The sequence below is a fragment of the Phyllosticta capitalensis genome (assembly GCF_038381095.1).
Source record: "Phyllosticta capitalensis strain CBS 128856 chromosome Unknown BKA78scaffold_1, whole genome shotgun sequence".
In the NCBI taxonomy this organism is placed as follows: Eukaryota; Fungi; Ascomycota; class Dothideomycetes; order Botryosphaeriales; family Phyllostictaceae; genus Phyllosticta; species Phyllosticta capitalensis.
In genome coordinates this window covers 1,848,981-1,873,744 of record NW_027117439.1, presented here as the reverse complement: position 1 = coordinate 1,873,744, position 24,764 = coordinate 1,848,981, and the positions used below count along the sequence as shown (strand labels likewise).

The following is a 24,764-nucleotide window of genomic DNA, read 5'->3' as shown; positions in this document are numbered from 1 at the left end:
TTAAGTGCTTCGAGATGTAACTATGCGAAAGTGCTCATCATGTAAAGTCGTGGCTGGGCAGGGTTTGGTTGCAATGGGCACGTACCTTTCATGAGAGACTTGAGACGGTGCAATGAGGGACCTAAGCCTGGAAGCGATCAGTAGTGCTCGAGCTAGGAAGTGTGTCTAACGACAGGACGAGTTGTGATCAGGATGTGTTTTGTTCGCATTGCAGCGTGCATGCATCGATACAAGAAAATCTCGGTGCTCATCATATGAAGCTATTGGACGGAAAAGGCTCAGCAGCGACCGAGACATACTTTCCATGAAAGACGTGAGACGTCGAATGGGGAAGTCTGAGCCTGGAAAGAGTCAGCAGTGCGTCAAGATCAAGAGACGTTGATGTGTATGACGTGAAGGTTGAAGCTCAGACAGTGTTGCGTATATTTTTCCAAATCATCTTGTATCATGTAGTTCCAGCTCCTTAAGCAGGACCAAGTTGTCATCATGCGAGGGAGGAAATTATCCGAGGTGGAGAGAGAGAGAGAGAGAGATGTACCTGATGGGCGTGAAGTACCACGTCGAAAGTGTTGATAGCATTGTGCGAGTGCGGGTCCCGTAAATGTCGTCAGCAACAATTCCAGTGGAGATTATAGCGATCGTGGGATCATTGTTCGCGGCTCAGACACACGTCAAAAGCAGCCGACGAGTAGTGTCGCCATCGGAACAAGTTATTCCTCAGGTAATTCCATACTCCCGAGGGAGTCTGGTGATCATCATTTGCCGCAGGGGTGGGGACAAAGGGAAGGGTGATCACTTACAGAGTTGCTTTGCGCCATGAAGATGTCCAAAGAACTGGCGGAGCCCGTCCGGAAGAATCAGTGAGTACTGTAGTTCCCGAAAGACGTTAGTTTCTAATTAACGGGACATGGCACTCTGAGATGGAGCCCAGCTGAAGAAAAGCGACACCGGAGACGCGACTGATGGACCGCCTTCGCCCGCTGACGCAGCAAGCCCCAAAGCAAAACGCGTTGAGTTGTTGCAGGGGACTGTAGGACACTTGGGGACTTACCCTTGAGTAGAACAGCTCCAAATGAAGAAAGCTCGCCCATAAATATGGGAAAGACCAAAAGAAACATCTCCTGGCGATCAAATAGAGAGCTGCTGTTGTTGCTTCTGGGGATGGATGGAAAGACCTGAAAGTTTCGTGGGTGTTGTGGACAAAATCTGCGTGGGAAGCGGGGGCCGCCACAACAACGACACCAGTCTTCTTTGGGACGCCGCGCAAAGCACAGGGCGAGGGACAACGTGAATGGGCAATGAACTGGCAGTCATGGGAAATATTCGACGAGTGCAGCCGAGGGTCTCCAGCACTTAGTAAAGCCCGACGTTGAAGTAAGCCTGCAGAAGATTCCCAAGTGCCAAAGAGATAATCAGGCGGTGGGCTATAGACCACCAGAGAACCTAATGTATATTCACTGGATACTCTGTAGCGCAATCCAAGCGAGTCAAGATTTGCGAACTGCGGAGGGCGGTAAAGTTCAAATATTGGACTCACAGGGGCAGCAAGTCGAAGCTTTCGCTTCTGGGGACTCATTCACTTGTCAATAACTGCCCAGAACTATCAAAGGGAGTCTTGAGCAACCAAAATATTCAATGCCATGATCTTGAGCCGCAGTGCAAATCAAGTGATCATACGATTTGTTCCAGTAAATGGTCATCAGAGTGGTCTCTGCTTTGCAATGTCTCCATCCAAGCGCGAATTCAATCGAAACAAATTCAAATCCAAAATCGAGCAACACCATGATCCCTTGCGTGTCCTCCCAAACATCTCAATGCGAACCTGATGAGCTGACCACAGAGAAAGAGAGTTGTTTCTCAAGGCCACGGAAGCCCCTGGCCGAAGAAGTTCTGACCCTCCATCGCCGGCGGCGCAACCTCGCCGTCGAGGACCATCTCCTTCTCAGGGAACTTGGAAACGTCATCAGCATCCTCCATAGGCTCCTCCTTGGGCTCCGTCTTGAGCTCCGCCTTGGGCTCCGCCTTGGGCTCCGCCTTGCGCACTTTCTTGGCCTCCTTCTGAATGCGCTGGATCCTGGCGAGCGGGGTGTCGTCGTCGCTCGAAGCCTCTGCTTTGGGCTCGTCCTTGACTTCCTTCTTGACACGGTACCTTTCCTCGTCGTCGTCATCGGTAAGACCTCCCTTGCGTATCTCGTCACCGAGCTTGTCGCGCTTGACGGTCTTGCCTCGGGGGCCGCGCTTGGAGGGTTGGAGGTTTTCCGCCGTCTGCTTGTAGCGGTGGAATCGCATGCGAGCAGCATGACCATTGGAGATCTTGCACTCCTCGGCAACGGCTTTCCAGTCGATCTGGGAGCAATCTCTTGTCAGATGACATTCAAAAATGACGAGGGAGTATACTCAGGGAGAAGGGAGCATGACAATGAGGCTTTGGGTGGAAACGATAAACAATGAGCCTACTTACATATTTCAGGTCCAGCTGCCGGATGATGGCATAAAGCATGTCGGCGTTGGATTTATCCGTCGGCATCTTGAAGCAATTGTACTGGGACGAGGACAACGAGGAAAGTCTGGAAGAGAGAGAAGAAAAGGTACGTTCTCCGAAACGCAGTGCTAAGTCGGAGACCAGGTCTCCAGTATCCAGAGGTTTATATCTGAACAAATTGGCAGACACAGTGATTGCAACGACGTGATCCTGTCATTGCAATCTGAATGCACAGTATCAAAGGAAGAGTCTGTGCAAATTCTACAACTTGGTGGAAAGCAAACGAACAAACCTGTGTCATACCCAACAAATCGCGCTGTTTGCCTTTGCGCATGGCTTGGATGACTCTCTTTCAGAGCATCCAGCGAACAGCATGCAAGATACGACAAAGACTGAGACATCGCCTGCATTCGAGAGCTTTGGTTGTTTTTCTGGCAATAAGGGCGTTTGGATGGTCCGGCGTGGTCATGTTCCGTCGACGTGCGAAAACTCTTTGTTAGCCTCAAACTTCGGCGCATGGAACTTTCTCCCGACGGCTCTCCGCAGAACAAGACCAATGACCCACGGGATTCACGTTTGGAAGAACTCGTTGGGCTTTCATCAGGATTCTCTGCCAAAGTAGTGGTCAGCAACCTGGCCAGTGGGACTGCCGTCGAAGCCGCTCGGACTTTTGCACCTTGAAACTTCGACCTTTTCAATTGCTTCGATGGCAACAAACGCTGACTCGCCTTTAGGAGACACCGCCCTTTTCCTCCCTTCGTTCATGCGCATACCGATTGCCTCGCGAATCACTTGCCATTTCGAAGTCACCTCGCATGCTGCACCGAACTTCGACACCGGAAGCTCTCCGGGACTCGCCATTCGATAATTTGGTTATATTTCGCTTCAGTGGGGGAAGAAGACGCAGGAAACATGAATTGGCAGATTGGACTTGGTGCTGGCGGGCCGCAGCTTACGGGGTGAAGGAAAAGATGCGACGGCCCCCTCAGGCTGCATTGATACCACTCCCACGTGCTCGATATGTCAGAGGCGCTAGAGGGAGAAATGTCCAGAATGTCTGTGGTACAGTCGGCAAGTTGTGTACCTATGAAGCTTTTGGAAAGCGAACTTGGCAGCCATGAAGCCGCGAAAAGGGAATTGTCAAAGAGAGCGGTCAACACCACCAGGGATTTGTACAACCAAAGGTAGAGAGGAAAAGAAAGAGGTCAATGAACAATGGGATCGCAATCCTGATCAGGAGATCTTTCTGAAGCGCTTGCAAGAAAATGCTCCATGAAATGGCACAAGCGAGCTGCAAGTTAGATTCAGAGAGCCCCTTTCGCGGATCTTGAGGGACCAGCATCACGACTTGTGCGTAGACGTCTTGGAGGATGGTTGGACTTCATTCTCTCCAGTAAGATGCATAGAGAACACTTCTGGGAACAGCTCTCGATGTAAAGCGCTCTGACTGAGCATTACAGATGTCGTGTAACAAAGTACCCAACCTCCTCGTCCCAAAAGCCGATTCCCTCGAGACGGATGAGATAATCCTCATTGTACGTGCTATGTGTCGATTCCACAATCCATGTCGTACGGCAACGTCGTTGATGGCATATGCAAGGCACCCTTGGAAGCTGGCTCCCTGTAGGCTGCAAGGGTGGCACGAACCACACGGGAGGACCCATGCTCGCATCGCATACGTCGCACTCGCACCAAAACGGAAACCGACCAGAGTTCCGGAGTTTACGACGGGTGCAATGTTCGCATAGAGATCAGAGCGGGTATGCATGTACTTCCCGCAGTTTCCCGCACACTACTGCGACGCGAGTCCGCGTTAATTGGAGGCAGGAAGACGCGAGTCTCTTCTTTTGATCAAGATTGCTGGACCATGACCCCTGCATGACGTATGATATGCTTCCAGGGTCTTTTGGTATTGCAAGGCAAATGACTGCGATGGTGCTGTCTATTCGTCGACGCTTTATGCGTGGTCGTGTGTGGAGCAGCACAGAATGCTGGGCAGTCGAATGGTTGACACTGTGTATGGTCGTAAGTGGAGCTGCACAAGAAGTTGGGCTGGCGATTAGTCGCCGCTCTCTGCGTGGTCGTGTGTCGAGCAGCACTGCGCCCAAGGGGGTAGCAACTACCGCGTCTGCCGTCGAGGGGTATTTAGTACAGACCTCCCACACCAGAAGACCTCTTCACAACCTCACACAACTCTTTACACACCCACCTCTCATCCCATCCAACTTCTATCCTCTATCTTCTCAAAGTCCAACCCAGCACAGACATCAAGATGCCTATTGACTGGAAGTCTCCTGAATCTTACAAGCGCCTGCTGGCTGCCATGTGTGCAGCTCAAGACAACAACGTGAGTCCGCTTTCTTCTTCCAGTTCACCCGAACTAGCGTCAATATACGCAACGGAATGTGAATCTGTTTAGTCGATCTCTTTGCCAGTTTGACTAGTTCGCTCTTCAGTTCGCCAGCAGTCCGATCAGTTCATTGGCAGTTCGCCCAGTTCGCATTTCAGTTCGCCCAGTTCGCCTTCAGTTCGACCAGTTCGCTCTTCAGTTCGCGCAGTTCGACGAATCTTTCTTTTGCTAATTGGCGTTTATTTCACCGCAGATCGACTTCAAAAAGGTCGCATACTACTTCGGACAAGGTGCTACCTACGACTCCATCGAGGGTCGTTTCCGCATCGCCAAGAAGCTGGCGCAGACGCTCGAGAAGGAGGCTGTCGATGAGGGCAGGGAGATGCCAACGACGCGCACCAAGTCCGCAACTTCGACCCCGAGAAAGCCCAAGGCTAAGCCGTCTATCGAAGGTGGTAAGACTACACTCACTCATTGTCAGCTTGTTTGCTCACTTTGCTCACTGTCTACGCAGGCGTTGTGTCTGGACGGGTCACCAAGGCGTCGCCCAAGAAGAAGGGTACCAAGAACTCTGCCCCGACGATCAAGACGGAGTCGGACAGCGCGTCGTCCACGTCTCTCACACCTTCGTCAACGGAGTCGACCGAGTCGGAGCTGCAGTTGTCTTACGACGGCAGCACTGATTTCTCTCCATACACCACTATGGACGCCTTCACCACTCCCATGTCCGACATGTACGTGCTCACTCCAGGCGACATTACCAGCGAATTGTGAGCACAACTACGGGCTCATGCGGTCATGCGTCACTGAATGGTGGGGTTTCAATTTCGGATGGAGTTGAGGTGTTGTTTTTCGGAAGCTTGGAAGCTTGATTGCCGACACGGCAAGTTTTCCTTTTCGGGTTTTCATTTGCCAGCCTATCGGGCTGAGGAACACAACGGAGTTCTGGGATTGGTTGATCTTTAGCCTGGGTCGGCCTGCATGGTTCTCCATGGCAACCCAAAAGAACGTCTGGCGAGGTGAAAAAAGGGCCGATTATGCTTACCTTTGAGAGACCTCCGAAGACTGATGAATGCGTCCATGATTTCTGATATGTCTTGAGCTTTTTGTGAATGCACTGCTGCCCTGTCCCACTTTTCGTGAGCGCGAAAGATGGTCTCTTTGATTGCCTTGGCCTTGAGTTGGCTGTCCAAATCGTCAGCCTTTGATCAATGACCTATGCCAAACAACCTCACCAACAAAGCATCGAAAAGTCCGAGCAGCTTGGTGAAGCGTGATCTTCTTTTCCCTTGGAATCTTTCCATCTTCTATGATTGAGTGACATGGCAGTATCTTGAGGACAGACTGAAATCGTTCACATGCTAATTTCGCTGGACAGTGTCGCAACAGCGATGCACCGGAGGTTGAGCACCAGCTCTTGGGCCCCCATGAGGCGCCGCTCACAGTCCCAGTCTTGCCAGCTGCAAACTGCGATGTTTGAAAGACTGTAGAAGTGTGAAAGATCGCTGTGCTGAAAGAAATTGTAAAACGGAGGGATTACCATGAAAACATACATGTGCATTACCTGAAGGATTGTACCTTGGTGTTTTTCCTGTTCCTGAAAATTTCCAGCCGCCCGGTCCAAGGACAAGAACAGGCGCCTCGCATTTCTGAGACTTTCAGATTGCGCAGCAGCCGACAGGGTCTGTCGCAAAAGCAACGGTATCCTGGCAAAAAGCCCAAAAGCTTCATTCCACTTGCCAAAAAGTCTACGGGCGTTGGTCCGGAAAACACCGCTCACCATAGAAATTTTGCAGAGGAAGATACTTGTACTACATCGAGCACGTAGAGTTGTCATGAGGTAGGAGTCATAGTCTGTCTCTGTTGCCAATCCAACGACCCCTTGCGCTGTTAATAAAGTTGGCGGCAAACGGTGCAGATCCTTGCTGGACGCGGGAGAGCAACAGTTCCCCGGCGGGCCGACCGTGCACTGAGCGCTCAACGGTCTCTATGGTGGGACGACTGGATGCGAGGGCTCGTCTTTGTGGAGAAGGAGTGTTTCGATGCGCAGCCACGCTGCGAGATGTGATAGATCGGCGAGCTGGTCGACTCGGAAAAAGACTGGTGCAGGACGAGGCCAAGGAAATTGGGTGCTTGCAGCTACCGCGCACATCGGTAGGACGAGGTCCAGGGGCGGCTGCAAGCACTTTGACACGGTGACGCGGGAACGCGTGATGATGTTGTGGAAGGTTGGCGGTGAGCCACGGTTGGAGTCGGATCCGGAGAAATACGGGTCCCGGTGAATCTTGACAACTCCTCTGCAGCTCTCCAGCAACTTCTCTGCCAAAACTCCTCTTTGACTGTAGCCGAGCACAGCTCATACGGTCCTCTGTCGTGCATGACTCCAATCTTCAATTCAATGTTCTGTCCCTACCCATGGCGCCGATGAGACACGCCACAAACGATGGGTAGCTGTCTACTCCATTCTTCCCTCGCGAGGGAATGTCTCTGTCCAGCCGTGATTTACAATTGGTCTCGGTCCCCCGTCTGATTGGTCGACGCATCCACTTTCTCGGTACCGCGCTTTTGCTTCAACAGCATATACGTCGTGTTCCTTAACTTCCCGCGGCATATCCGGCCAGTGCCATAGAGTAGAGCTTTACGGTGATCTACTCCAAGACTCTACCAGTGACTTTCCCCTCTTTTGACCCCCAACAAGTCCAGTCTGACAAATCCGTCCATTATGGTATTTGGGCTAATTTTGGAGTCCTGAAGAGCTTTCCCCCCTTGCCTCAAGCGAAATCTTTTCCCTTGCGAGTCTTGTCAGGCCTGTGCTGGCTTTGGTACCGCTCCATTAACGCTGTGTCCATGAGGTAGCATCGCTATCATTGTTGGGCCGAAGTCACCTCTGTCGAAGTCCGTAAGCTCACACGGCCCGGCTCTAAGCTTTGCGGGACTCGCGGCGACCGCTCCAGATGCTGCATGAAAGGCGTCTTGGCTGTCCTCGATGCTTTCCTCTTTCCACCAATGTCGAAAAGCCTGTAGTCGCCCGGACAAAGATACAGACCTACTCAGGAGTTAGCACAGAGTTATCGGTGCACCGCCACGGTGACGTACCATATCCAACGGAAGGTCGTCCTCCTGATCTGATTTGCTGGACTCTTGGTTTTCGAACGATGAACCAAAACGATATACTCGACCTGCATGTTTGAGTTTGGTTGAGGGTGCTGCATTTGGAAGCATAATCGATTGCTGCAAGTGTGGAACTGCCGCTTCCTACAATCCAAGAGGTGGGCTGGGTCGAAGTTGAGTTGCCGAGGAAATGCAGAAGAAACCTCTCCTTGAGGCTGTATTTCGCAGTGCATCACCCGAGGCGAGCACTTTGGCTGAACATGGCTCCGTAGGCTTGAGGTTCTTCCTGGGCCAGAAGTTACGCTGCACCGTGAAAGCAACGTAGGTGGGACGCGCACTAACACAGAACGGGCCAAGACCGTTAGCTCTCGGCGCGCGGCGCAGCGAAGGCCACTTTCTTCATCTTAAAGCCTGCGCTCCACTGCTTCAATGAACTCCAACTCATCCTTTTTCAACCAACCTTTTCCCAGCACTCCTCTTCTACCAACCTCGCCCAGCACTACTTCGCACACATCGGTGTCAAACTCCACATCTCCACTACTCAATCAGTATGTTCCATCCTGTCTCGTCATCTACTGGTCTATGCACATGAGCACTGCTCACCGCCTACTGCCCTCTAATCCCTGCTGCCACAAACACATCGCTACTGACTTTTCCCACTTTCCGCTCTTGGTCACCTTCCGAAAGATCCAAGACCAGAGGATTCACACTTGCCGGTATTCAAAAGATCTGAGCTAATGGCAAACAGCTTCACCCGGAAGATCAGATCGCAACAATGCCTGTTCGTTGGACCGATGACAAGAAGGCGCTGGTAAGCAATCCAGTTCACCAGGGGAGAGCTCAGCTGACCAAATACTCAGCTCTTCGTTACCATCATGAACACTCATCAGTTGTCTGTTGACGCGAAGCTCGTTGTTGACGCTTGGCGTAAGTTAACTACTCCTGGCATGATTGCGATATGAGACTGACAAGTCGCAGCCGACAACGAAGGAGAGAAGCCAACCGAGCGCGCCATCAGGGAGATTCTCATCAAGACCAAGAAGAAGGTCGCCAACAAGTCTACTGGCGGCTCTGCTTCCAGCACCCCGACGAAGGTCAAAGTCTCCAAGCCCAGGGCCAAGCCCACTCCTCGCTCTGCCAAAAAACGCAAGCAGATGGAGGAGAATGACGACTCCGATTCTCCGTCGCCGTCAGGCTCGCGCAAAGAGCTGAAGGACCTTGGCGGAGCATCCCCGACTCCGAAGCGTGGCGACAGCGTTGTCGAGACAGGTTATCTCGTACCCGACAACGATGCAGACATGGGCGTCACCGACGGCGTTGGTTACCCAACTCCAGCCGACACCGCTAGCCCTGCCGTTCTCCCTCGCCGCGCGACTCCTCGCCGTGCCGCCAGTGTCAAGGTCGGTAGCTACGTCAAGGCTGAGCAGAACGGCTCTGACGACGAAGATGAGAGCCGCGACGACGCCAGTGACCCCGAGTTGGACAACTCTGACAACGAATGGGGCATCGGTGCCCTCGTCGACGAAATGTGATCAACACTGCTTCTGATCACTCCGCATGCAGGTCGTCTTCACCTCGACTTGCTTGCATGCTTTCATTGGCTACCACATCAGCAGCCCCATCAACTCCAGTCCGTCCAGCCGCCGGGCTCACCAAAAATAAGTGCCTACATTTTTATCATCCCGGCACATGACCGATGCGGCACAAAAAAGGTCGCTCACGACAAATGGAACTGGGCCAGCCTGACAGGCTGACTTTGCCCTGGTTCCCAAAAAGTTTTCTCTTGCGTGGGTACGAATCGGGTTCTTGCGATGGATATCGACGGCTGCTTTGCTTTCCTTGCTTACTTTTGCTTTCCTTTGCTCTGCTTTGCTCGGCTTTGCTTTGCGTTGGGTCTCGTGGGTCTCTTCTTTGCGCCGGCGTAGGCGTTTGCTTGAAGCCGCTGGCTTCTTTTGCCGTAGCGATGGTTGAATACAAGACTCTTGACCCTACCTTTCTGTCCTCTCCTGCAATCTGGTGACTGATCCGTGGTTTGCTTGTCCACTCCGTTTACCCTTCGACTTCCCGCCACAGACGTTCGCAAAAGTATTGCCAACCCCGGGGCGAGATGCTCGAATGCTCCCTGTGATCATGTTCTTGGACTCGGTCGTTTGGCCAGTTGACCCCATATGCCCAGATTTCGAGGCTGAGATACATACGTACAGGGAGTGATCAAGCACCTTACTACCTAAAGGCTTGGACGTTTGAGGTCTTGGTGGATAGCTACAGGGAGCATTCAAGCATCCGGCGCCGCCTTGGTGTTGTCATTTCTTTTGCGTCCTACAGTGCCGCTGTCGAAGAATGGCGGCTTCATAGAAAGCGGAGGTGTTAGGCTCAGTTTTGCGTTGTCCCGTCAATCCAGAAGAACTCATTCCAAAACCTTGCCTGACAAATTCACCTCCGTCCTTCCAGAACCCACTTGCAGTTCAGTGTCGCCGAGCCCTTTCTCTCAACGTCTCTCAGCATCTTTGCTCGCTCTACCACCATATGTCTGGTCCCACTGTCTTTTTTCACAACCGGCGCTTATTACTCCGCCAGAGCAAGCAGGGGCTTTGATGTACTTTCGTAGCCGCAGCATTGTTTACTGACGTTGGTCATCTTCGTCCCACTTGGAGTTCTACACGATATTCATGACCGCACTGAGTGGAGTGAAGATGCTGGCACTTACGCCAAAAAAGTACTACTTTGGCGGCGACCTCTTTCCGGACTGTCCATCCGATTCTCCCTGCCAAGACAACAGTTCTTGCCAAAGGGCGAAGCGGTGGATTTATAACTCTGCAGTCATGGGCCAAGCATGATCACAAGCCTTGCAGCTAATCGACACTTTAGCACTACACACGTCAGCTCGTGCCAGCGCTTGGTCCACTAAGGCGCCCGTATAAAATAGTAGCTGTCAAAATCTCATTTCTCGCAAGCAGCACAGGTCGCTCAAGCCAAGCAGAATGTTTTGCAGAAGTGGGAGACTGTGCTGGTGTAGACAAGGAAATACAACATGGATCCATTGTCTCCTTTTGGGAGTTAGACTCCGAGCCTCCGCTTGAGAGGCCGAGGATGCTGAGGGGACTTTGTCGGCTCCTGGTTTCAGTCTTCAGTATGGCCTTTGGATGAACAACATCAAAAGTGGATGCAATTAGTCATGGACTTCTTGTCGGCTTTCCATGCCAGTGGTCATTATGGTGCTCCCATCGAACACAGGTCCGCCTGCACCCACTCCCTCTCCAAAAGAACGCTTAAGTTTGCGAAAGGGAGTCCAATGTCAAGATTGGTATTGGAGTGTAGTCAACAGGAATCGTAGATCAACGTCTATTTGGACTTTGACTGCTGCAAGTGAGCCATGTGACTGTACATGTGAGTCTGGTGACAAAGCTTGGCTTGGGGAGTGAGTATAATGTCGCAGCGGGTCTCTTGTCTATTTCTCGCGGCCCGTCAGTCCATGAGCAGAAAGTCTGAGGAACGGCGAGGGAACCGGACACTCTCCTCGTGTGGATGTGGTCTCAGCGCTTGACATGCCGACAAAAGACTGGACTCGCTTCTCGGGAGGATTTCGTTCCACTTACGAAAGACTCAGCACATCATAACACTCTACTGATGGCCCACACGGGTAACAAAATCTCTTGACAGCTGCCATTCCGTCCGCACACTCCAAGCGCTGAAACGTGGATTCAAACAGTCTACTCACAAAACATGCATCGCCACGCTCCACTCCTTCCCCACTAACTGACAGCGCCAGACGTCTGACCGCAACATCATCACTGCCTCCAAAGCTCTTGCGTAATTACCTGACGTGGCCAAAAAGTTTGTACGGCCGAACTGTTCGCCCGCTTACTGTAGTAATCAAGTGACTGCAAACCAAGCAAGTCTTGCAAATCCCCCAAGACTTCACGGTGAGTGCGAAGTCAGTGCTGACGCCACAATGCGTCGCCGCATCAACCAAGGACGCCTCTTCGGATCGTTGCATGCGGCGACGCCAGGATCCCCTTTCGTGAGAAGGGGCGTTGGCGTCGTGGGATGTTCCCTGTGGTGGCGCATCGGCATACTGAGGGGGAATCGCAGAGCTTTGAGGAGAAAGTGAGCAAGAAAACGCAAGTGGGGCGAGAGATTATGCAAACGACGGAAAGAGAGCGTGAGAGATAGATGTGGTGTTGCATCGAGAAGAAGGCGCAGAGGGGAAGGGGGAGAATGGGAAGGCACCAGAGGCGGAATGCCTATGTCACGGCGGGACAGCAAATGGTCGCGTGCCCATCTAGAATGGACGCGATGGAAAGATGAGACGACAAAAGGTACCGAGTGACATGATGATGCAATGGGGCAGAGAAGCATCTGCAGCAGGGAGGTGTCCGTTTGAGACGGCGTGCGACAGTACGCCATGGCCGCCGGTGTTTTGCAATGTACGGTTGTCGCGCATGCTCGCATGCTTCTCGCGTGCTGCACTGCGTGCTTCAAACGCAATAAACAAACAAACAGAACCATTACTTCGAGGGCTCATGTTTCGTTTTGTTTCGACCAGACGCCGAACAGGAGTACGTCGAAGTCAGCGCGCAAGTCCCTCTTCTCTTCTCAACAACCACAATGCAACATGGATACATCTCACCTCCTTCCTTCCCTTACCACTGAAGTCGTCATGGATTCATTTGCTGTTACTTCCGTCCCCGTCTTCGCGCAATCTTCTCCTCTTCGCGAAGACCCAGCCCCAGAAATCGAGCCTGCAAGCCACATCCAGCACCATGTTGCAACTCAAGCCTCGCCATTTCAACCTCTCTCATGTCCTCTCGCCCACCAAGAAGCCATCCTCAAGCAAGAAAGCAACCCACATGCGCTCCCCGCGCCGTCTGCAAGCCATCCCATGCAAGCGACCAACCCACGACACTCACGACCCATCCCATGCTGATCCATGCAACAATAACGACCCCACTTCACCCTCCAAAATGTCTACATAGCAAGACGGACCGAACCGCATGACATTTTAGTAGCATCACTCCCGCGCCATTGCTCTTCGCTCCGTCGTCCCTCGGACCGACCCATCCCTACACCCACGCGCCCGCCCGATAACCGCCGCCGCATATGATACAAATTCCTGGACTTTCGAAATGATGGCCCGGTCTAGACAGCGCCACGAGCGCGGCGGAAGTAGTGTTATAGATCGTCTGACATATAGATCACTGTGCGTGTACGAGCCTTTTCCTTGTTGAGGCGTTGATCGTTACGTCAGTATTTATGTGATGGAGAGTGGGAGAATGGGGCGGGCAGTTGGAGGTGGGCCGCGCTTGTGGGAAAGGAGGGAATAGCGAAGGAAGGCAAATGAGGAGACGTAGCTTGGAAGACGAAAGCAACAGAGGAGAGGGGAAGGCCTTCTCCGTAAGCATGCTCAGGTCAAAGTAAACTTGTGGCACCGTAGGGAAGAGTGTAGAAGAAAGGAGGCGTTTTTGTTGCTAGGAAAGATAGACCGGGAGCCTTCGAAATGTCTCTCATTCGAAGATGGAAGTAAACATGGAGCGTTCTAGCCCTTCAAACTCAGTAGATAGGGGGTTCCAAGAATTCGAAATTCGTAGATTCGTGCAAGAAATATCTATCCTCGGACTAGAGTAAGATCCAAACAAGAAGCAAAAATTGGATGATGCTAGCGAGAAATGGTGTTAGATGTAAGGTGTGTAGAATGTAGTCTCTGGTCTAACGAGGGTTTGGAGACGCGAAGAAATGCAAGACGCTGGAGCGAGCGAGGATGCAAGTATGTACAGTACACTGATAAATAACATAGCGCTGCGGAGCAAAAAGTCTGTCTAGCGAATGTCGTGAAGGTCATGAAATGAGATGCCGACAAGGAACCGAGAAAGGGACAAAGGGGAGTGCAGAGGAGGAAATAGGGAGAAGAACGGATGCAAGGTAAAGCGACAGAAAGGTGGTTGGAGAATGACAAGATAATAACGAATGCAATGCCACAAAACGACCGTATGTCTCAAGCGGTGAAGCAAAGAAGCGCAGAGCCCCAAGTAAAGAGATGACCCGGATAACTCCAAAATCCACCAAGCAGTGCTCGTTCCCAGAGCTCATGAGTGACCGTCAGTCCAAAGCGTGAAGCGTAATCGACTGGTCCAACAAACTCCATTCCGATCCATTCCGCTCTATGTAGCACCCGCCACCAATCTAAGCATCTTCCTCCCCATCATCGATCTCCTCGCAAACGAAACGATGAGGCCTCTTAGCACCCGACGGCCGGGGACCATGGACAAAAGGCGGAATCACGGCCTGGATCGACGAGGCCGGCGCAGCAGGTGCGCTGATGCTGTTGCTGCTGCTGATGCCGTTGCTGTATCCAGACCGGGCGGCCTCGGACGGCGCCTCTGTGGCGCGCGAGAGAATGACTTGGCCGCTCGTGACAGGTGGAGGCGCGGCGTAGGACGGGCCCTCGGCAGCAGAGGAGGAAGCGGAGTTGCGGACGCTGGTGAGGAGCGTCGATGATGCAACGGCAGCGCTGCTCTTGGAGACGGCCGTCGACGACGACGAGCGACGCTCGACAGAGCTGCTGCTTGCTCTCGTGGTGGAAGCCACAGAGCTAGACGACGTGGAGGCGGTGGAGGCAGAGTCAAGCTCGCTCGTGACTGCTGCCAGGAAGTCCTGGCCATTGATCTTGTTCGAGAGCGCCTGACTGGCATCCCACATCATGACGCCACCCATGCTCGAAAAGTTCTTGACGTACGAAAGTACGGGCGCGAGTGCCGTCGGTTGCAAGTATCCGCTACCGGCAGCCGTCGAGCTGGCTGGAATGCCCAAAAGCACCTTGACGTTCTTGTTCGGCGAAGTCTGGCTAGCCCACTTGTCCCATGTGTCGAAGTTGAAGTTGTACTGCTCGCTGGCGCCGGGGTTGTACGATTGCACGCCGCAGTAGTTGTTGTAGAATTGGACGAAAACGGCGTCGAGGCCGACGGCATCGAGGAAGGGTTGGTCTGCGGCGTCGGGGTACGGGCACTGTGGCGCGGCTGTAAGGTAGCGCTTCTTGCCGTCGGAAGCGTTGTCGACGAGGCTGCGGAGCTGTCGAACGAAGGGCACCATGTTCTGGACGGTGGACTCGAAGTCAAAGTCAAAGCCGTCGACGGCAGACGTATTGAAAGGTCGCAGCGCGCTGCTGCCGGAGTTGTAAGGCCCGAAAATATCCCAAATCTTGTTGGCAGCATTGACGGCGGCAGATTCACTTGCGAATCCGCCTTCAGTGTATGTGGCGCCACCAATTGATAAAAGTATCGTCTTTCCATACGTCTTTTGGCATGTTGCAATGTCTTCGCTGGAAGAGCATTAGTTGCCGTTGCAGACGTTGTGCAGGGGATCTTACGCAATCTCAGGACAATTCTTCAGGTTTGTTCCATCAAACATGGAGCACGGGTCTCCTTGGTTGGCAAAGTTCAACTCTGGCAGAGCGTCGGCGCCGCCGATTTTGGTCATGAATGCCATTGGAATGACCTGGTCTGCGAATTAGTTGTGACCGGCAGGAATGCAAAACGACTGCATACATCGATATTGGAATCTGTCGAATTATGCTGGTCAGCTTTGCTCATCCGCTTTTGATTCCATGTATCGTACTTGCACAGTAATAAGACAGTCTTTGCTGGGCCTCTGGATTGTCGCCTCCTACCCCATGAGAATTCTGCCCTACACCAGGTCAGTCATGTCGTCGCAAAAACTCGAGGACACGTACCCCAGTACACAGCGACATTGCTCTTTGACGAGGGATTAAAGCCAGCGGAAGCGTATTTGACAGTGGCAAAAGCAGCCGCCAAGGAGGCGAGGCGTGAGGCGGTGATCATCTTGTACCGTTCGTGAAAGGATCGTGGAAGGATCGTGGCCGTGACGAGTAGACAGTCAGGTGGTGGCAGGAAAGTTCTATCGAATCAAAGTCCAGTGACTGTTACTCGGGACTGGCAGGACAAAGTTGTGCAGACCAAGCTGGCGAGAGGAGTGATCAAGGCTCGCGTCCGACCTGGATTCTTTATACCCACCATGGCCTGGCGAAAAATTAAGAGGCGCAGGACTGACTGACAACAAGTGATCCAGCCCACCATCCATTACCGCAGTAACTACTGCTCCGGTATGATCATCGCGCGGCTAAGACCATGATAACCTCGTGGGAGCTCATGCAGGGGAGAGGCCGCCCTGCCTCGGGCTTGGGCTTCCGATGCGCCCTATCTGTTGGATATGATGGCGGGCCGGCCCATTCTTCTGACAGGGGCGGAGAATGGCACAGGTCGACGGATGACATGCGGTAGAGGTAACGTGGGCGTCCGGTGGGCATGGGCCGAGATGCGAATGGGGAGGCCGAGCCGAGCTGGCGGAGTGGTACCAGGCTGGGCCAGAAATCACAAGATGTTCGTCTGAGATGGTGAACGGGAAGCTGGACGTTGTCGAAATGTGCAATGCGGAAGTTATGCCGACCGCTTTTGTGCTCCGTGGGGGTATCTTGAAATGTTTCCCATGGCGGAGAGAGCTTGGACAGACCAAGAGCAAACCATTCGTCCGAATCATGAATGAACAAGGCCAGAAGAAGTCAACTGCCTGCCAATGTTGATGCACCTCATTCGGCGTCTCTTTTTCACTGTAAGTCATTTTCAGCTGAGGATCACTCTCCAACACAGCGACACGCCAGCCAAGTGGCTGGCAGGTTGGGAATGAATGAGGGATTTCATCATCGTATAACTTGTGTTGCCCACGGAGCACGGGCGGACTGAGCACCAAGCAGAGCGAGTCGTAATAGACGACTGCGTCCACAACCTGGGACTCAACGTCCCTGCGAACGCTCGCCAGCTGAAGATATTAGCCATGTTTCATGCTAGTGTTGCGCCTAGGGACGTCGCGGGAGCCAGTGTGACGCGGTCCCGTGATGAGGCGTCAGTTGAGCGGGGAGGATGAGCTGCCCAAACACCAGAGGATGCCTCGGATGGAGCAAGATTCAGTATTTAGGATTACTAGGCGCAAGTACGACATCGAGGCTGGAGATGCGAGCTCCCTCAGGAATCAAGAATGTGGATTTGCTGCGCCAACAGGAGTGGGTAAAAGACCAAAAGCGTCTTCTTGGTCAGACCCAGGAGACTCGGAGGATGTGGCGTTTTGAAATCTGGCCTGCATCTGGACTCGAGTGCGCAAAGTGGAGCGCAATTGCCAAAGTGGCTTCAAGACAGCAACGCCTTTCCGGGGTGCATACGGAACCTGGCAAAGACACTGTCAAGGAGTGATACAAAGTTTCAGTCCATTGAGCGCCACAGGTATGGCCAGGACACCGATTTTCTTGTCGATAACGATGACGAGCGCGGGATGCAAAGTCCCGGTGCAAACGTACTGCGAGCGTGGTCAGGTTGGCCAGATACGTAGACATGAACTGTGGTTGAGCAGAGAACCAATTACAAAGCAAGGAGACTGAGGTTGAAGTGCAGTAGGGCGGAGTCGCAGATTCTTCATACCGGATTCGATCAAAATGTCTAAGAAAGGCAACTAGAAGAGCGAGGTGCATATTGGGAGTTGGCGAATGGCAAGCTGACAAGGGACCCCACTGTTACACGAGGGCGACATGGATAAGACGGGAGATTTTCCTGACCACAAATGCTTAAGCAACTTACTGATGGGGACTAGGGTTCTAGAAGTCTTCCCCACTGCATTATCACGGCTGGATCGTTGCGTGCGGCCGCGGCCTGCTATATCTCCCCAACTATGCCTCGTGACGCACATGTCGTTTCTCCCCTTGTCGACTTGAGAGATGGAAAGAAGAGAAATCAGGAACTTTGAGTCGTGTCGAAAGGCCAGAACTGTCTCCCAGTCAAAATATTGGACGCGCGTTGGTGAAAATAGCTCCTTTGGTTCCTTGCATGTACATTGGTGTTGCAGCGCAAGGCTTGGACTGGAATCGAGAACATGTGAGTGTACTTTTTTACGATTTCCACGTGGAGTGTGACCTCTTGAGCCGAAGGTGATGATGCAGCGAGGGGAGGCCAAGATGTGGCGGTGGAGGCTAGTACAACCGGTTACATTCCAGTCAGGCGGGCCGAGTGCACACGACCAGCGGGATGTTTTCGGGACGTATGCCGTTCACTAGAGGCCCTCTGACGTGTAATGTGCAGCCGAGTATGAACTGCTATAGAGAAAAAAGTCAGCTGCAACAAAATTGTTGCATGGATGGCCCTTTCATAAAACGGCGGAGCTTGAACAAAGGAGGCTGGCATGATAAACCCAGCATTCCAGAGAGCTCAAATCGGACATCGGCAGCAAATAGGAAGGTGTGATGTGAGGATTTCTTTATCATGATATGGATACCATGCTGGTTGATACTGGGCATTCGCGTATCTACCTGATTTTCATGCGACGGGAGAAAAATCGATACATGATCATAGGTGCTCGGCGAGGGTCTGCGCTAGGCAAGGTTTCCTGTGGATGTTGTCGCGTGCGGTTTCCAAAGAAGTCAGACCGGTGAGGAGGGAAGCGGAACTGGGTTTTGCATTCAAAACAGTATTGGACATTCGATGGTCGGCTTTTGTTAGAGCTGCCCCTCCTTACGAGTGACCACCAGACTTTAAACATACCCGATTCTTCCTCTCTGGGCCCAAACTCCAATAAACCGAGAAAAGATTCCTTGCGCCAAATCACCTCCTCGTCGCCGGGTATCTCTGAGCAACTGGAAAACGAAGCAAAAATTAATTGCTCATCTTATTTCTGGAGCAGGCACAGCGGCAATATCATGGTCGATCGGCCCTGCCGGAGTGTTGTCGTTTTCATTCGCTGGCCGGCCTTCCCACAGGCGGATCCACCACGAGGGCGGATCCAGAGGACGAGAGCCGTGGTTCATCGGAGGGTAGACGTCGTTGAAAAAGTACCACACTGCCAACGTTAGATGCGCACAGGCAGTTCGCGAGGAGATCCTTACAGTGCCCTATGATGATGCCACAAAGGTCGTCCTTGGGGACAGATCCGTGGACAGCCATGCTGAACAGGGCCAAAACCCATGGCAAGAACGGCGCCTTGAAGACGACCAGCCCCAAGAAGCTCAGGTTGGTATCGGGATTCTTTCTACTCCAAATGTAAACCAGTACACTGTTGAGGGCCGACCCGAGGAAGCCCATGGAGAACCACGGCCCAATCACGAGGAGGACGGCAGAGGAAAAGGCGAGGAGCCACGAAAAGTGCGCGGGTGAGCGACCGAAGCCTTCCTCGAGGAGGCGCGAATAGCGCTGAAGGAAGAATACGTGGAATAGTAGGTCGAGGCTGAGTGGACCAAAGTAGAAGAATGTTGTAAGAATGCGCCAATACTACAATGTCTTGTCAGCACAACAATGGTCGCGGAGTCGTTTGGGTGCGGGGCCAAGCGAACCTGGCTCTTGTACCAGACGGCGCGGAAGCTGTAGAAGAGCTGAAAGGGAGAAACGACGTGGCATTGGACGAGTACGCTCAAAACGACTGTGATGGTGGTCCACCAGCGAGTGCAAACAGGCAGCTCGTAGAACCACTGCTCGAGCGGAAACTGTCCCATCATGCCCTCGCCGGGCCCAAGCATTCCGGCCATGGTGGCGGGAGTTGTCGGAGGGGCGGCAGGTGAGTTGGAGCAGTAAGCAGACGTCGGAAGCGAGTGGAAGGATTTCGAGGAGCTAGAGCAAAAGATAGACGGCGAAACGAGACTGGTGAGAGTGAACGGTCGAGGTACGTATACGGTAGATGGTTGGAAGAAACAAACGTGGACTGTTCACTTGCACTGCGATGCGGAGGCGCGGAGATAAGCGGACCCCTGCAAGAGCCAAGCCGCTAAGATTAGCTTCCCTGTCGCGCCATCGGAGGCATCCCAACCTCCAATTTGTATACAGTTTCCCACCTCGTCCACTACCAAAACATCAGGACGCTGTAGGCCCCGCCGCTTGCCCTCAACTCCTGCCTATCTGCTCCGCCTTGATATCAATTATATTCCACCAGCCGCTATCCGTCCGACAAAGACTTGTTTCGTCTCGAGCCCAACTCCAACGCGCCGTGACGCGCTCGCGACAGCTGCCCGACACCAACCACCGCGACCACTCGCTCTCTTGCTTCAGCGCGCTCAACGCGTCTCAAATCGCGCCTCTTGGCCCAATCTCCTTTCAAACGGACAGAAATGCCGCCCAAACCCTCAAGAGGAGGCCGGCCCCCCACCGGCCGCAAGTCCACCGGTGGAAAAGCACCGCGCAGATCGAGCGGCGCCTCCAGTGCGACGACTCCGAAGAGACGCAGGTCATCCGGTGTCCAGCGTAAATATCCCCTTCCATCTCGCGCTCAATGGGCTTTCGGAGCTAATTGCCCACAGCCGGCGACCCCACACCCAGGAAGCAGACGCGCTACAAGCCCGGCACCGTGGCCCTGAGGGAAATCAAGCGCTACCAAAAGACGACCGATCTCCTTTTGCGCAAGCTGCCTTTTGCTCGTCTCGTAAGTCTCGCGCCGGCAGAGATCCAATTCGCGGAGCAAGAACAGCGCTGACCTCTAGCCCCCCACCAGGTCCGCGAAGTCGCACACAACATGATACCCCCCGGCGAGTCCCTGCGCTGGCAATCATCAGCCATTGGTGCGCTACAGGAAGCCGCCGAAGCCTACCTCGTGGGTCTGTTCGAAGACACCAACCTCTGCGCCATCCACGCCAAGCGCGTCACCATTATGCAAAAGGACATTCAGCTCGCACGACGCATCCGCGGAGCTTGGGGCGACCTGGGCTAACTTGGATTGCATCTGGGTGGTCCATGAGGCCAATCAAGCAAAACTGTCGCGAGAAAGGGACCTGGCAGCGGCGCCCCGCAGAGTCAACAGAAGAGAAGAAAAAACGAACGAAAAAGGGTGCCATTGGCGACTTGTCTTGGGTCAGGGGTCATGCATCACGCTGGAACGGACAGGATTGATGGATGCAAAGGTGGATTCCATTGGCGGCGGCAGCACGGGGCGTTTGGCACCGTGAGTGGGCTAGGAGGTCATCTTGTCATGTCACGATTGCACGTGATACGCTGTACTTTTATCTTTTGCTCACAAGGAGAGCAGAGGAGGCTGGGAGGAGCCGGTGGAGTGCGATGGGAGGACGACTTTTTTCCGTATTGCACCGGTGTACACGGTGGGCCGGCGTTCAGCGGCGCGAGGTAATGTCATCATCCAAGGGAGCCTTTGGCTAGCTAGGTGTTTTTCCATCCGGATATCCGAATCCTTTCTATTGTACTTGCCACCTGGAGACCAAAAGTCATCACATTTTTTTTTTTTTTAAAAAAAAAAGTTGATTGTCGATTTGTGGATGGTATTTGATTGTCTGAAAGAAATGTCTTTTCTGCCTGTCAGAAACCCCATCCATCCCCAACCCTACAGAATACACTTCCTTCCTTTACATTTGATGACATGTATATGTGTGACATTTCTCATCCCGACCCAACCCAGAAGTAAGTAGAGGAAAAAGAAAATCAACAGAATAATGTCTTGCTCCATCCATCTATGCCAATGCCAAATGCCTGTCTGAACGCCGATACGCTCTGTATATCTGTGCTTGCTGTATTTTTGGGCGTGCGTAAAACTGTGTATGCGTGACTGTGTGGTGGTCTGCAAGTTTATGCGGTGGCATGTTGGTAGCTAGGTAGGTACCAAGGAAGGTGGGGAGGCAGCGAAGGCCGCGAGGCACTCGACCTCGCAGCATTTCCATCTGCTGTGCCGTGCGCTAAGTAGCGCATTGGCTAACGTCGTCCGCCCCGTGTGCTGTGGGCCGTCCTTTCTATCCAAGTGTTCGTGTCCGTCGTGCTTCAGATGTCTCGTTTACAACCGCGGGTAGGATGCCCGCCCCAGGCGACCTCTCACGCATTGGGCACGCCAAAGCCTGGGAGCCACTCGCGCTCGACCACAACCGCAACGGGCTCCTTGGCCGGCGTCGGCGCCGCGCCGCCCTCAACCACTGCAACGAGGCCCTCGCGGCTCCGTGCGTCGTCAACCTCAGCATCCACGACGGCGTCGGCGACCGAGTGTTGCCTGACGCGCATGACGAGCGCGTCGCGGGCGCTGTTGGGAACGCCCATGCCAGGCAGGTGCTTCAACGGGGCGTCCGCGTCGCTGTAGACATGGACGAGGCGGTCGATAGGCGGCTGCATGTGGGCGGAGGTTGTCGAAGACGGCGGCAAGGGCGAGAGTGGGTCCAGTTCGGCGTCAGAGGAGCGGGCGGCGGAGAGGGCGGGCGAGGCCGTCACGGTGGTATCGAGCGGTGTGTCAACCTTGAGTTGGGGTGGCTGTTGAAGGGGCGAGGGTGCCAGAGGGTCCAAGGGGTCCAGGTCAGCATCCAGGCTTGCGTTCGGGTCTGCCTCGACAATAGATTCGACGCGGGGAATCGAGTCGCTTGAGGGAGGCGCGGGCGATACGGTGCGTGAGACGACCGTGTCTACTTGGATGGATTGGCGGCGGCTGAACGCTTCCTCTGGCTGCGAACGCGGCTCAAGCTCGCTGGGGTCCTTCTCATCATCGTCCTCGTGTCTGCTGGGAGATGAACTGCCTGCGTGCACGATAGTCTCAACCCACGGCTTCACTTCCGCCTCGGTTGTCTCGACCGTGGACTCCACGATCGTGTCGACTTGGATCGACTGCTTGCGCGCAAAGCGGCCGTCGTTGCCTGGCGTGAGCGTGTCGCGGCGGCCAAAGTTGAAGTCGCCAAACGACGTGTCGGGCGTGGGCACGGCCGACGTCTCATCCTTGAATGGATTCGAAAAGATGGACGAAGCGGCACTCAGGGGTTCTGCCTCAGCGGCCTCGACAATGGTGGAAAATGTTGGCTCCATCCCCGCGCTGCCTGGCCATGGTACCGTCTCGTACGTGAGTTGCACGGTCGTGTCGACCTGGATTGATTCGCGGCGCGACTCGCGGCGCGATGGCTCCGTGGCACTTGGAGTAGCTATTTCAAGCACCGGGAGAAATGAGTCTGTCCGGACCTCGACATATGGCTTCTCGTCTGCTGTGGCCGGTTGGGCGGCCGTATCCAGGCGAGGCCTCTTGGCATTCAGATACGCGGATCCGAGCTCTTCTTCCTGCGACGACCACAGGCGTGCCTGAGGAACGGTCGCATGGTCTGCATTCGTGGATGCTTCTGCCTCTTTGCTCCGCGCTTCATCGGAATTGACCTTGTCATGTGCTTTGTGTGACTCTGGGGACTCTTCCGGCCTGCTGGACTTGAGCCACGACGCCTGCGACCTTCTCTTGCGCCATTGAAGGAAGAGAATGATTGACCCAGCGGCAATTGGAATGGCGACGCTCTTTCGGGAGAGCAGCTTGGCCACCTGCTGCGGGAACGTGGAAACGGCGGTGGAAACCTGTCGCATGATGAGCAAAGGGATTGTTGTAGGTTTGAAAATAGCGAGCGCACCATTTTGCGGGCGCCCAAGTCGCGCTGCCTGAGGCTTTAAAGTCTTGTCGCGAATCCACTCGGGAGCTTGGAGTCGGGGCGGCGACCGGTGAGTAAAAGAGGGCGACGGGGGAGACGTGATGTGCAAGATGCACCACGGTTTCCGGACCGACGAGGCGCCTTTATAGCAACGACAGCGACATGGAGACGGTGGACTCAGTAGAGTCACGGTCGACCCACCATGGTATGCCGGTATCGAAAAAAAGGGGAGCCCAGATTGTTTACAGAGCGCGTTGACGGGGATGAAGGCGGCGGCCTAAGAGTCGGGCAGGGCGAATTTGCCGCAGGTGGTGGAGCAACAACCTGAGTCAGCTACGCCGCGTCGCTCGAGACCAAAAAAAATTACAATGCTACAGGCACCATTCGGCAGTCAATTTTCAACGTCTGGGGCCAATGTTACCGTTTGTCAGTAGCAAGTGGCAGTTGGCAGTTGGTACTCCACCACAGAGGTCGGTGAGCTGATGGTGGCCCATTGACGATCCAAATCCTTGGGCTGCTCCGTGCCCCAGGGCGCAAAGACAGGGCCATGGCGGCCCGGAGCCGCGACGACTGAGCCACGGCTGTCGACAGATGCGATGGGATGCGAGATGATCAATGTCGAGACGAATATCCCACACAGAGAAGCTAGGCTGCTTGCAGTAAGCACTAGCCTTTGCACCCCAGCTTCGTACGGTCCCGAGTCCCGCTTCCTTCGCCTTCGGAACTGATCCCGACCCACTGGGGCTTGCGGGGACTGGGGAGATGGTACATTTGGCGGGACGGAGCGACGACTCTGCAATTCTAAAACCTGGATGAAGCAAAAGCGGCTCTCGTTGACTGCAACTCTACCCGCCTCCAGCGAGCCAAGCTATCCGCTTCGAGCCTTGGCTCTCCCAAGACTTGGACCCTTTGCTCGTTTGGGACGCCCGGTCTCGCCGGTACACGGCGCGTTGATCAACCCAGCACTGTGGACACCGTCCAGACCGTCCATGGCGTCCCAAACGCCCTTTTCTCAATAGACTCCACCCAGCCATCATTGTCGATGTGCTCATGGGGCACATAACCATTAGGCCCATGTGGAAGCCATGAGCAAGCGAGCGGGCAAGAGCACTCCGTACTTGCCGTCCAATCTTAGAATGACGTAGGTGTTGATGTTATGGATACTGCTGCGATTGCGAACGCGACGCTGCCATGATTTGGTCCATCGGCAAGTGGACCAACGTAAGTAGGGTCGGATGAGGGACCAGACAACCGACAGACGCGTTCAAAATAGGAATTGGCAACCACAAAACTTGTGGGCAACGCCAATCCAAATGGAGATCTTCTGCGATCACTCTGAAAAAAGAAACGTGTGCCGCAGTGGAGGAAAACCTTCGCGCACTAGGAGCATGCAACGCGTCGCT

General features: G+C 53.9%; 8 protein-coding genes across 8 annotated transcripts; 4 read left to right on the top strand and 4 right to left on the bottom strand.

Moving 5' to 3' along the window:
- Window positions 1–1,704: 1,704 nt before the first annotated feature.
- BKA78DRAFT_359056 (uncharacterized protein) lies at window positions 1,705–2,527 on the bottom strand (the record flags this gene model as incomplete). Its single annotated transcript, XM_066892368.1, has 2 exons — window positions 1,705–2,346; window positions 2,462–2,527. 2 exons carry the CDS (start codon window positions 2,525–2,527, stop codon window positions 1,858–1,860), a joined length of 555 nt encoding a protein of 184 aa, XP_066749336.1. The 3' UTR covers window positions 1,705–1,857.
- A 2,227-nt stretch (window positions 2,528–4,754) lies between these two features.
- BKA78DRAFT_348701 (uncharacterized protein) lies at window positions 4,755–5,606 on the top strand (the record flags this gene model as incomplete). Its single annotated transcript, XM_066890680.1, has 3 exons — window positions 4,755–4,829; window positions 5,086–5,287; window positions 5,347–5,606. 3 exons carry the CDS (start codon window positions 4,755–4,757, stop codon window positions 5,604–5,606), a joined length of 537 nt encoding a protein of 178 aa, XP_066749335.1.
- A 3,112-nt stretch (window positions 5,607–8,718) lies between these two features.
- On the top strand, window positions 8,719–9,475 carry BKA78DRAFT_291310 (uncharacterized protein; the record flags this gene model as incomplete). The annotated part of the gene is made up of 3 exons (XM_066885875.1): window positions 8,719–8,754; window positions 8,804–8,870; window positions 8,922–9,475. 3 exons carry the CDS (start codon window positions 8,719–8,721, stop codon window positions 9,473–9,475), a joined length of 657 nt encoding a protein of 218 aa, XP_066749334.1.
- A 2,873-nt stretch (window positions 9,476–12,348) lies between these two features.
- BKA78DRAFT_291309 (uncharacterized protein) lies at window positions 12,349–12,870 on the top strand (the record flags this gene model as incomplete). Its single annotated transcript, XM_066885873.1, has 1 exon — window positions 12,349–12,870. The coding sequence occupies one exon, from the start codon at window positions 12,349–12,351 to the stop codon at window positions 12,868–12,870; it is 522 nt and encodes a 173-aa protein (XP_066749333.1).
- Window positions 12,871–13,630: 760 nt separating this feature from the next.
- BKA78DRAFT_339925 (glycoside hydrolase superfamily) lies at window positions 13,631–15,778 on the bottom strand (the record flags this gene model as incomplete). Its single annotated transcript, XM_066890298.1, has 4 exons — window positions 13,631–15,258; window positions 15,307–15,439; window positions 15,555–15,623; window positions 15,670–15,778. 4 exons carry the CDS (start codon window positions 15,776–15,778, stop codon window positions 14,124–14,126), a joined length of 1,446 nt encoding a protein of 481 aa, XP_066749332.1. The 3' UTR covers window positions 13,631–14,123.
- A 2,527-nt stretch (window positions 15,779–18,305) lies between these two features.
- Window positions 18,306–19,675, bottom strand: BKA78DRAFT_302417 (Der1-like family-domain-containing protein). The gene is made up of 3 exons (XM_066887444.1): window positions 19,324–19,675; window positions 18,880–19,261; window positions 18,306–18,833 (listed from the first exon to the last, which is right to left on the bottom strand). The coding sequence occupies exons 1-3, from the start codon at window positions 19,513–19,515 to the stop codon at window positions 18,658–18,660; spliced, it is 750 nt and encodes a 249-aa protein (XP_066749331.1). The 5' UTR covers window positions 19,516–19,675; the 3' UTR covers window positions 18,306–18,657.
- Window positions 19,676–20,091: 416 nt separating this feature from the next.
- On the top strand, window positions 20,092–20,687 carry BKA78DRAFT_291306 (histone-fold-containing protein; the record flags this gene model as incomplete). Its single annotated transcript, XM_066885872.1, has 3 exons — window positions 20,092–20,224; window positions 20,281–20,402; window positions 20,472–20,687. The coding sequence occupies 3 exons, from the start codon at window positions 20,092–20,094 to the stop codon at window positions 20,685–20,687; spliced, it is 471 nt and encodes a 156-aa protein (XP_066749330.1).
- Window positions 20,688–21,793: 1,106 nt separating this feature from the next.
- BKA78DRAFT_348696 (uncharacterized protein) lies at window positions 21,794–23,299 on the bottom strand (the record flags this gene model as incomplete). Its single annotated transcript, XM_066890679.1, has 1 exon — window positions 21,794–23,299. The coding sequence occupies one exon, from the start codon at window positions 23,297–23,299 to the stop codon at window positions 21,794–21,796; it is 1,506 nt and encodes a 501-aa protein (XP_066749329.1).
- Between the last annotated feature and the right edge of the window lie 1,465 nt (window positions 23,300–24,764).